Consider the following 11,640-nt stretch of genomic DNA (forward strand, 5'->3'; position numbering starts at 1 on the left):
GTTCAACACAAACCAATAAAAGATTGAAGAAAGGGTTCAAAAGAAAGTGTGCCCTGGTCTGGCGCACCGGACTGTCCGGTGTGCCACCGGACAGTGCGATGCACCAGGTCCATACCAGAGTGAACTGGCCACTCTCGGGTTTCTTAGAGCGCGCTCCGCTATAATTCACCGGATTGTCCGGTGTGCCACCGGACTGTCCGGTGTGCCAGCGGAGCAACGGCTACTTCGCGCAACGGTCGCCTGCAAAAGCTGAAGAATCAGAGGAACAGTGCGCAATAGTGCGCGACAGAGCAGAGCCGCCCGTCAGAGGTGCACCGGACACTGAACAATGCCTGTCCGGTGCTGCATCGGACTGTCCGGTGCCACTAGAAGACAAAGCCTCCAACGGTCAGAAGCTCCCGAACCCTAACGGTTGGGTGACATGGCTGGCGCACCGGACAGTGTCTGGTGCGCCCATCGACAGCAGCCCAACCCCAACGGTTGTTTGGTGGTTGAGGACTATAAATACCTCCAACCACCTCCACTCCAACCATCCAAGCATTCCACACATTGCATTCAATACAAGAGCAATAGACTTCACTCCAAGACACAATTCAAAGCGATCGATCCACTCAAAGTCCCAAATTCAACTCTAGTGCATTAGGGCTTGTGAGAGGATCACTTGTGTTTCTTGTTGCTCTTGTTTGCTTGGTTGGCTTTCTTTTCTTTTCATTTGTTACTCTCAAGTGCTTTGTAAGCAAGGCAAGAGACACCAATTGTGTTGTGGTCCTTGCGGGGTCTAAGTGACCCGTGAGAAGTAAGAAGAAAGCTCACTCAGTCTAAGTGATCGTTTGAGAGAGGGAAAGGGTTGAAAGAGACCTGGTCTTTGTGACCACCTCAACGGGGACTAGGTTCTTTAGAACCGAACCTCGGTAAAACAAATCACCATGTTCATCCGCCTTATTTCTTGGTTGATTTGTTTTTCCCTCTCTCCTGGACTTGATATTCGTTCTAACGCTAACCTTGGCTTGTAGTGTGTGTTTAAAGTTGTAAATTTCAGATTCCGCCTATCCACCCCCCCTTTAGGCGACTTTTAGCCAGCCCTTGGTCATTCATGCGAGATCTGGGGGGCGAGACTAGTACCGGTTCGCTTTAAATCTGCACCGTGCATCGTAGATCCATTAACCGAGACATATCCATACCTCTTCTCTTGACACAATTTCTAAAGAGACCTCAAAAATTTAGATAATAAATCGACCACCCATTTTCAGCATTAAAATAAATAAAAATAAACCGGGACTTTGCAGTTTAGCCCCTCGAAGCTACTTTTAGGTATAAATTTAATAATAAAATACCTCTAAACTTATTTAATCCATATCTCATCTATTTTAACTCTATTTTGATTCGTTCAAGTTTCGTTAGCTTCACTAGTCAGTTGCATGTGGTTTGCTACGGTTATTATATACTCAAATATAACTATTGTTTATTTTCTAAACACTAAAGTACGTGTGGTCTGATGGTTAAGAACAAAATTTTGAAGTAAGGGGCGTGGGTTCGAGTGCTCGCTTTGCACTATTTTTTGCGCGGTGTGGTGGGTGGGCCCAGAGTGTCAGCACGGAGGGTGAAGTCGTGTATCACCAGGTGCCCACATTAGGTTCTTAATAGATTAGTATAGATATAGATAATAAATTGTCTACACATTAAAAACATTATTTGTATCATTCCACATACTTTTTATAATTGGATATTTATTTAATCTATGTTAGTTGATTAATCATTCTAGTCAATTTGACTATAATTATAATCTGACTAAGATGTGATCTCTACTCAAGTTATAACTTAGATTAAATCTAAATTAGTTATTTATTTATAATATTCTTCTCACATGCTTTATATTAATTAACAGAGGATGTACTTTTACTGTTAAATCACCTAGATCTTCCGAAAACCATATCTTTTCAACCATAACTCCGATTTTATTGGATCTTGAACCTACGATCTCGTAGCGACGCTTAGAATATTCTTACAAAGTTTGTTCACGTGCTTTGGTGTAATGTTACCATATTCATTATTTGCTTAATTGTATGTATTTCTACGAGTAGAGACGAAGTGACGAGAAATCTAAAGCCAACCTTTAGGGGTGGCATCTGGACTGCAAGGTTATTGCAAATATAAGGAAAGTTGTGCCCTTGATCACTTTTCTTTACCTAATAATGTTCTCGATAATCACCATGACATGCTCAGGTTAACTTGATGGGACCTAATAGGTTACCCTAGTTTTGTCCACCCTCACCTTGCAATCAAATAAACTATTGGGTAGTCTTGCTATTGCTCTACCTAGTTTTGGGATTAATATTATATCTAAATTATGATCATGCTCCATTATTATTGTTGGTTTAATTATTGTTTATGATAAGATTATTGTGTTAATCAGAACATGGAGCAACCACCCGTGAAAATACTGCTACCACAAGGGTGGAATGGGATGCCCTTAGCTGATTAATTAGGAAAGCTAGTGTGACTTAATACTTTCCCAAAAGGAGCAAGCGGGTGGAGGAGTGAAGGTATAGGGAGGTCCTCGGGTCGAACAGTTTGTATAGCTTTTCGAACGAGGGATTCCTATATCGCCTTCAGCCCAGAATCCGTAGCGGGTGCTCTCATCTAGTGAAACTTTAGAAAGGCCTCGCAGTGGATCCCTAGCCATTCACCTTGGGAGTGTCTAAGGGTCTTGCAAACCCTTGCTAAACGGGAAACATGTCTTGTAGGTAAAGATGTGCAACCTCTGCAGAGTGTAAAACTGGTATATCAGTCATGCTCACGGTCAAGAGCGGCTCAAACCCTCACATGAGTAACTTATGGAATTAAACTTAATCTGTCATTTGCATTGCATTATGGGATTTAGTATTAATTGTGACCAATTATTTAATCGGGTTGGTATATACTTAGTAACTGCTAATAAAATTTTGGTCAATTTGTTAAAAGCAATGCTCAGCCTTAACCATTCTTCTTGGTAAGCCTTACACTTCACATGAGCTCCCACTGTAAGTGATCTCATGCACATTATTCCCCACAACTTGTTGAGCAATGAATGTATGTGAGCTCACCCTTGTTGTACTTACACCCAGGTCAAGAACAGGTATCGCAATATGAGGAGCATGAAGGATGATGCGATGAGTTCAGAGAGGTCTAGGTCATCGTGTCCCAGTCACCTATAGTTATAGAGGATCATTGTCATCATATGATGTATTTATTTAGCTATTTTGTATAGAACCCCTGTTATATAATAAAGATGTGACATTGGTTTATGTACCATGAGTCATCATATGTGTGAGACTTGATCCTAGCACACATTTGATTTGTGCCCGGGTTTGCCCTTAAATCCGGGTGTGGCACTCTTCCAAGACTATTGGAGATCATGTGATTCCAATTTTTTGGGCTGGATTAATGAAAGTGAAACAATACTTTTTGAAGTTTGGGACTTTCACTATAAGAAATGGTTCTCAGGTAAGTTCTGGGAGGACATCTGTTTGGTACACCAACCCTTGGTGACCAATACCCTTGTTTGTACTATATAGCAAGACATAAACATGCGAGTGTGGTTGACATTTTCAGCACTTCGCCTTTAAATTTGTCTTGGCGTAGAGATCTAATAGGACATAAATTAGTAGCATGGAACGGTATAACTCCACGACTTGCTTATACAGTTCTATTGGAGGAATATGTTAGCAAATGGACGATTCTCAGTGAAGTTACATTACATTAGCTTAATCCACCTAAATGTACCCAACCTTAACAAAAAAATTATGGAAAACTAAAGGCCCCTATAAAAATAAAAATATTCCTTTGTTTTTTACGAAAAGACGCAATATTAACCAAGAACAATCTAGTGAAGTGAAATTGGAATGCTGGTTTTGTCACAACAATGAGACGATTAAGCATCTTTTCTTCGAGTGCCAGGTAGCGCGGGCAATATGGCATATTGTCCAAATAGCTACAATATTTACCCTCCCTCTAGTGTCGTGAATATGTTTGGGTCATGGCTAGGGAATTAGTAAAGAATTAAAATTATTATCTCTATTAGGGGCAGTAGCAGTTTGTTGGGCCATTTAGCGACATAGAAATGACACTGTGTTTCAATGTGAACATGTGGCAAACTCTTTGCAGGTTCTTTATTTGGCTATCCACTAGCTCTGTTCCTAGGTTGTGCTACAGAAGCCTATCTTCCAGGAGTTGGTTTTGGCTACTTGTCAACGTTTGGAGCAAGTGATTAGAGAGTTTTTTAGCTAGGCTTGTGAGTGGCGATCTAGTCGTAGGATTGATTATTACTGGAGTGTTTGTGTTGTTAGTCTTCTTTAAACCATGTGCATCTAGCGTGATGCAAAAATCAAGGGTTTTTTTGTTGTCAAGAGAGTTGTGACTTATGATTATCTTGATGCAATAAATTTTCTTTTATAAAAAAATGTTCCTTAGTTTTTTTTCCTCCTTGATGGGTCTTCGTATTAGTGTTTTGTATCGGTCAATTTTTTTCTACATTTTTCCATCTTAATATAAGTATAAGCAATCCTCGTTCGCGTTCGAGAGAAAAAAAAGCAAAGGACAGCCAGTATTGTGGCACTAGCAGTGGACAGCCGCAAATTGGAAGATGGGTGCTGAAGCTGCAAGACAATTCGTGCTAGGGGCTCTCACCTCTACAGCTGAAGAACATTCGTACTTGAACACGAAGGCCCTCATGCCATATCGTATTGTTCAGCTTGTCTGTTCATCTCATTTGCTAGGAGTTGGAGACCGCAGTAGTGCAGCGCGCTGGTGTTGTAACAGTACAGCTGTCATGTTTTGGGTTACACTACAACTTCATGTTGGTTGGACTCATCAACGAAAATGGAGGCTAGTGCCAGCATATGTTAGACTGAAGCTGTAGGACCACGTGCAAACACTAAGCTGCCTCAACAATTCTGTAATCTTGTACAGTAACATCTGATCAACGATCAATTGTGCAGGAAACCAAGACATCGACACCAGGAAGCGTTGATGCATCAAAGATCACACCACTTCTTATAAATTAAGTAAAGCATGTACATGCACAGGATAGGTTATGACTGGTAAGCTGATCACTGGGTCATTTAATTTTTTTTTTTCTACAAAGTTCCAGCAGCTACTTAAATGCCTCAATTGCCCTAAATGCGCTCTTAATTGAATTCAGTTTCTCCACATCAGCAGACACTCGGTCTTCAGGTCCAAGAGAGAGGTTGCTTCTTTTTAGCTTAACGAGTGAGACAAGACCTTTATTCCCTTGTAGTATTTCCTTGCACTTTATCACTTATCAGCTCCAAAAAAGAGGGCAAAATCTCTTTCCCCCGACACGACATGAGGGCACATTTTTTCAAAGAAAAATGTGAAATGATTGATACTATGATTAGCCTGTAGTCACCAAGGTACAAACAACTCATTTCAGACTAGTTTGCAAACTTAAATCTCTTCCAAAATCATAGGGGATTAAAGAAAAAATGAACTAATTTCTTCTTCATTCTTCTCTGAGATGTCTTCTTCTCAATCCCCTCTAATCTCAGAGAAGATTTGAGTTTCTAAACTAGCCCTTCGTGTTAACCTTGTCACAATAATTGGGCCCATAATTGACTACATACGTCATGTTTTTAACTACTAACTTAAATTACCACAAACATTGCATGATAAGATCCACTATCATATCTAATGAGTATTCAACTACTCACTTAAATTCCCACAACCATTGCATAATAAGATCCACTATAATATCTAATGAGTATTCCGTATGTGTGCGAGAAGTGAAAATGTAAGGAGCATTCTGTTTGTGTATGATAATGAAAAGTACAAAAACGCACTTACCATTGAGTACGCAAGACCATGTCCAGCAGCTTGTCCATATATTCAAAGCACTATTTGCACTTTTCTATATTGTTCGTACTGTGGAATTTAAATATAGAGATAGATAAATTGTCACCAACAGTTTACCCATCCTCGTACTTTTTTTCGACCAAGGGGAGAGACGCCCCCTGACTTTTTCACTTAAGAAGTTGATGTCGCGACTCGAACCCGGGCTGGCCTAGCAGACCGCTTTTTTGGCGTGTCCGGCTGACCAGTTGCACCGTGAGAGTGTTGGCAGCCTGTCATGGGCATCATAGGGAGCGGTCACTCATGTGGGGCCGCACCTATGCGCGCCAAAAGCGAGAGGCCGCAGGGGGCGCTGGCAGCAGCGTGCGCAAGGAAGGCACGGGCGCTGGCAGCAGCGCGCGCAAGGAAGGCATGACAAAGGAAAGCGCGCGCAAGGAAGGCATGGCAAAGAAAAGTGACTGATTTGGTGGCTAAATTGATAGATCTAAATTGTAGGGGAGATAATTCCAATTAGTCACTTGCCTAATTAGTGGTTGCCTAGTTAGTCAACCGGTGGTCTATATATAGGCCTGTACGCAGGAGACAAAGAAATAAGGAATATATTATCAAACCAATCTCTCTCTCTCTCTTGCAATGACTCTCAAGCGCCTAGGGCTGCTACCCTAGAACCAAGCCTGTGGCAGAGGGGTATAACCTCGTCGGAGAAGACAGCTATCCCCATAGACCGTCCATGACACCTGGTATCAGCTCCAGGTTATCCTCACCACCACCAGCCGCTCATCTCTCACCACCACCAGTCACCGCGCCATCAGCCGCAGCAACGCCCTCCCACCTGCCCTCTCCAACTCCAGCTGCATTCACTCGGCTCGAAGAGAGTTTTGTCCGTTTCGCAGAGAAGTGGGATCAGTTCGTTGTGATGTTCCACCGCTACAAGGAGAAGACATAGAAGGAACTCCAAGCAGCGGTGCGGCTTCAGGCGGCAGCGCGAGGGTTCCTGGCACGCCGCCAGGTACAGTCCCTTTGTGGGGAGAAGCACCTTGTTGTGGCCTCCAGGGCCACCCCATGGCCGTCATCACATGAGCAGGCCGTGGTGCGCCTGCAAGCCGCAGTGCGCGGCTTCCTTGTTTGGCGGGCGGTGCGGAAGCTGCACTTGCTGATCAGCTCATCGCGGCACCAACTCGCAGCCTGCGCGCCCAACCATCAGGTCTCGTCTATACTTTTTGAACCCCCTGCAGAAGTCGAGATCTGGGTATGCAGCCCCCCTACACGGCCAAAGAGGGTCGTCTCCTTCATTCAGGCACCTGCCTTGGTGCTGGACAGACCCAACATAAGAACGGGCTGGTTCCTCCACCTTTCATCCAACGTGAAGGCCGCAGTTCAGCTCTTTCCTTGGGATCCAAGAGAACAGGAGGACATAGCTGCAGTTCAAATTTATATTTTAGTTCCACAATTATTTTGTATTTTCGTCTTAAATAATAAAGGTAAGCCGAGATATAAAAGACTTAACCTTAAGTCGTGTCAGGTAAGTCTATGGCAGCTCGAGGACGAGCTGGTCCTCAAGGGAGGGGGAGATGTCATGGGCATCATAGAGAGCGATCACTCATGTGGGGCCGCACCTATGCGCGCCAAAAGCGAGAGGCGCAGTGGGCGCTGGCAGCAGCGTGCGCAAGGAAGGCACGGGCGCTGGCAGCAGCGCGTGCAAGGAAGGCATGACAAAGGAAAGCGCGCGCAAGGAAGGCATGGCAAAGGAAAGTGGCTGATTTGGTGGCTAAATTGATAGACCTAAATTGTAGTGGAGATAATTCCAAGTAGTCACTTGCCTAATTAGTGGTTGCCTAGTTGGTCAACCGGTGGTCTATATATAGGCATGTACGCAGGAGACAAAGGAATAAGGAATATATTATCAAACCAATCTCTCTCTCTTGCAATGACTCTCAAGCGCCTAGAGCTGCTACCCTAGAACCAAGCCTGCGGCAGAGGGGTATAACCTCGCCGGAGAAGACAGCTATCCCCATGGACCGAAGGTCCATAACACAGCTCATCCTCATACTCATATTCAAACGTCACTTTATGAACAGTGTAAAACAATGTTTTTGGTAAACTAAGGATTACCGCTGCAAACGACCTAACATCCTCACATACAACAGGAGAGTCAACAGAGCATACACCAATGTCACAGTTGGAGCATGGGTGAGTCGGGTAGGGCAATAGCCAAAGTAGTAAAGCTGGATAAGGGTACATCTAGAAAGACAAAATAGTATCGAGACAAAACGATCTAAAAACAGTAGAAGCCGTTTTAAATTAAAGTCAAACGAACATTATAGTGACAAAACAGTGTTGTTGGTAAACTATGGATAACCGCTGCAAACAGCCTAACATCCTTACATACAACAGGAGAGTCAACAGAGCATACACCAATGTCACAGTTGGAGCATGGGTGAGTCAGGTAGGCAATAGCAAAAGTAGTAAAGCTGGATAAGGGTACATCTAAAAAGGCAAAACAGTATCGAGACAAAACAATGTAGAAACAATACAAGCTATTTTAAATTAAAGTCAAACGAACATTATAGAGACAAAACACAGTATAAATAGTAAAAGCCGTTTCAGATTAAAGCTATGTGAACAGCTAGAAATAGTAAAAACTGTTTTGGATTAAAGCCAAACAAACAGCTTGATTGGTATACACGAACATATAAGCAAAGAAGCTTCTACATCAAATATGACCAGACAGGCAATCAACAAAGCAAAGCAGTGAAGCACCAAGCACAAGGCAGAAGAAAGCAAATAACGTCAGTACTCACAATTAAAAGCAAGAATTGCATGTGCTCACACTGTAGCCCCACAACAAACCTGAAACTTGCCACACACAAGCAACGAAACTTGAACACATTTCCCCAAGAGCACAGCAAGAAGTTGTCTTTCGTAGAATGAATATGATCAAAACTGGCAAGAAAGTAGTGCATAACGGCAGTTCAAGTTAGCTTGAACATGGTTTACAAACAATCCATCTGACCATCTCTAAGCACAAAGCCATTCACAATTTGAGATAGAATACGCAATTCCCTTCAAACTCTATTTATAAGAATCAGACAGTAAGTTCCCTAATTGCCTGGAACAGGGTCCAGTCCATTGTAAAGAATGATCAGCGCCCTAATAAAACCGACAAAAACGAACTTTGGTTAAAACTCTGTACAGCCAAACAGAATGATCTAATAATTCTTCAGCCTCTTGCTAGGTAAACCTCCAGAAGTTTTCCTTTCCCATTCGATTGTGAGCTCCTTGGTTGAATACTGTACTCGATTCTCTTCCTGTATTCCATGGCTGGAGTTTTACTTCCAAATGTAATTTGATGCAGCTGGAAGAAAGCAAGCACACTTACTGCAAACATTGCAGCGTTACCGAGAGCACCACCAATCTTGTCCAGTCGAAATGAATTCTTGGCTAAAGACAAACTGCTAGATAACATGTTTGACATAATCCTTGAACCGTTGCCCCTGTTGTCCTCTGCATCATCCTCTGATCGGCTATGGGTAGCACAAACATCTTCAAATGAGATAAATTGACTCTTGTCACTCACTTCACCAACAAATGCCAAGACCTCATCGATGATTCTATGCTTCTTCCCTTGATGTTCTGCTAACCTCGTAGCAAGGACTAGACGGCTTTGCTCCAGTCTAGCAATTGCAGAATCTCGCTCTGCCTGATGTCGTGATTGAACAGTCTGTAAAGCAAAATTAACACTAGTGAGAAATAGATCTCACAAAAAGATTCAACAGGAACAAGTAAAACTAAGTTAACTAAAGGCCCCAGCACTTGAAAGTGTTGATAATGGATATGCATGTAAATGTCTATTAAATCCACTAACCCTTGCCATTGGGCAACTTTGTGGTAGTGATTTTTCCCCTTAAAAATCTGAGAACTCATTTTGCTAAAATAGTAAAACAGAATAAATTTAATAAGTAAGTGATCTAAGTACTTACAGCACAGGACATGGAAGTTTTTACATAGTAATGGTGCTCCTATATTGGCGCTTTGCACGAAGTAACAATCAACTTATAAAGTATTCGGCCCCAACTGGCATCGAGAGGACATGAAACATAAGAGAGCAAGCACCCGAGGGCAATGAAGGCCATGTGGCTCCAGTGAGCGAGATATTTGCACCTCAACCATTCAAGGCCAACCACTTGTGAGCCAAATGACCTGAACTCTAAGTAAATAACAATTCCAATAACAAACGTAAATTCAGAATCATGGCAAAACATTAAAAGCCCACCTAGTAGAATAGATATTCAACAGCAACTTAGTTTCTACCATTAGAATACCATACAAGCATTGTATCCCAATAAAACACAAGTGGCCATTATGGATTACCATGGATTACCATGGATACGGTCATCCAATTCAGTTCGAGAATGAACAATCCATTAGCCACAAAACAAGCAGAGGCACGGGCAATATTGGTGATGAGGACTCGCTAATTTCTCATGCTCAATGGCTTCAACGCAACGACCGGCAATCACGAGAACAACGCGCGACCGGGGCTCCAAAAAGCAGTCCCCATTCGTCACAGCAGCAGCCCAGAAGCGGTGGTCCTAACCAGAATTAACTCACACTGCCAAGTGCCAACCGCGCGGAACCCTAGAAGAGCTGGGACTGGGATGCTCTATCCATAGGGGAGCAGAGGGGTGGAAGGGAACCAGGAGCCTCACGTGTAAAAACTCGAGGTGGTCCTCGACGTCCTCGAGCGCAGAGCGGATGGCGTGCAGGCTCCTGACCTCGGACACGGACTCCGCGGCGGCGGCCAGCGCCTCTCCTCCGCCCTTGACGAAGACGCAGCCGTTCCTACCGCCGCTGACTCGGTGGGCCCCTTTGACGGGTGGCGCGGACGGCACGGGAGGAGGCTGGGGAGCGAGCAGGAAGAGGTGCGCGCGGGAGGCGGCGAGGATGGCGTCGCTGAGGCGGTCATGGAGTTCCCAGATCCGCTCAAGGGCTACCTCTGCTTCCGACGCGTCCCACCGCATTGCGCCGGCGCGCGCTGTCTGGGGGTCCCGGTGAGGGGAGGAAGGACGGGAGCGGAAGCGGAGGGAAAGAGAAACGAAGGGGAGGGGGAGCGACGGGCATATGTTATGGCGGCACCACCGAGGCGGGTGGGTGGCGAGCTTTCGATATGTTTTGTTGGTTGCGGCGGTGAAATAGTCCACCTCCCTTTTTTTTTTGAAATGGAAACGCATTCCATGGCTATTAAGCAGCTCTAGGCACATCGCCGGAGACAATATTACAAATGAAGTCCGGTGCATGATCTAGCCATAAACTAGAGTCAACGTCACCTGAATTTGCTCCATGAGCAGTTAAACAGTCAGCAACTAAATTACAGGTTCTTTGACATTTAGACACAATACAACAAGCAAACTCAGAAAACATCCTACTCCTTATTTCCTTGAATACTACGCCTAAAGCAGAGAGGTCATATTCTTGTGAGGTCAACGCCGTCTTCAGGATCGCAGCATCGGTTTCAATCATCACATTTTGCATTCCAAGGAAAACAGCCAGCTCCAAACCTTTCATACAGGCGACGCTCTCAGCATGAAGGGTAGAGGATATGCCAGTCAAAGTGCCCGCCCCCGCAGCCAAGAAACTGCCATCGTGGCCCCTGATAATACATCCCCAGCCGCCCAAACCTGATTTCGCCAGATATGAGCCATCGCAATTTATTTTGTAAAAGCCTGCTGGGGGAGGCTGCCATTTTAGGTTCATAGGTGGGGCTCTAGCAGATTTTCCTATCTGAAGTTTCTC

At 44.1% G+C, this 11,640-nt stretch overlaps 1 protein-coding gene across 3 annotated transcripts; it reads right to left on the minus strand.

The window, feature by feature from the left end:
- Positions 1-8,781: 8,781 nt before the first annotated feature.
- On the minus strand, positions 8,782-10,983 carry LOC100383799 (uncharacterized). Of its 3 annotated transcripts, none has more exons than XM_035967055.1 (3): positions 10,557-10,619; positions 9,828-10,054; positions 8,782-9,568 (listed from the first exon to the last, which is right to left on the minus strand). In XM_035967055.1, exons 2-3 carry the CDS (start codon positions 9,837-9,839, stop codon positions 9,068-9,070), a joined length of 513 nt encoding a protein of 170 aa, XP_035822948.1. In that variant the 5' UTR covers positions 9,840-10,054; positions 10,557-10,619; the 3' UTR covers positions 8,782-9,067.
- Positions 10,984-11,640: the final 657 nt, after the last annotated feature.

Source organism: Zea mays, chromosome 4, assembly GCF_902167145.1.
Source record: "Zea mays cultivar B73 chromosome 4, Zm-B73-REFERENCE-NAM-5.0, whole genome shotgun sequence".
In the NCBI taxonomy this organism is placed as follows: domain Eukaryota; kingdom Viridiplantae; phylum Streptophyta; class Magnoliopsida; order Poales; family Poaceae; genus Zea; species Zea mays.

What these genes read in the sequence shown, in the direction of transcription:
- LOC100383799 (NM_001350038.1), bottom strand. Translation starts at nt 10,868, where the DNA reads ATGCGGTGGGACGCGTCGGAAGCAGAGGTAGCCCTTGAGCGGATCTGG. An exon ending in ACCACCTCGAGTTTTTACAC is followed by an intron (nt 9,569 to 10,556) that starts GTGAGGCTCCTG and finishes TTTGCTTTACAG; the next exon opens with ACTGTTCAATCACGACATCA.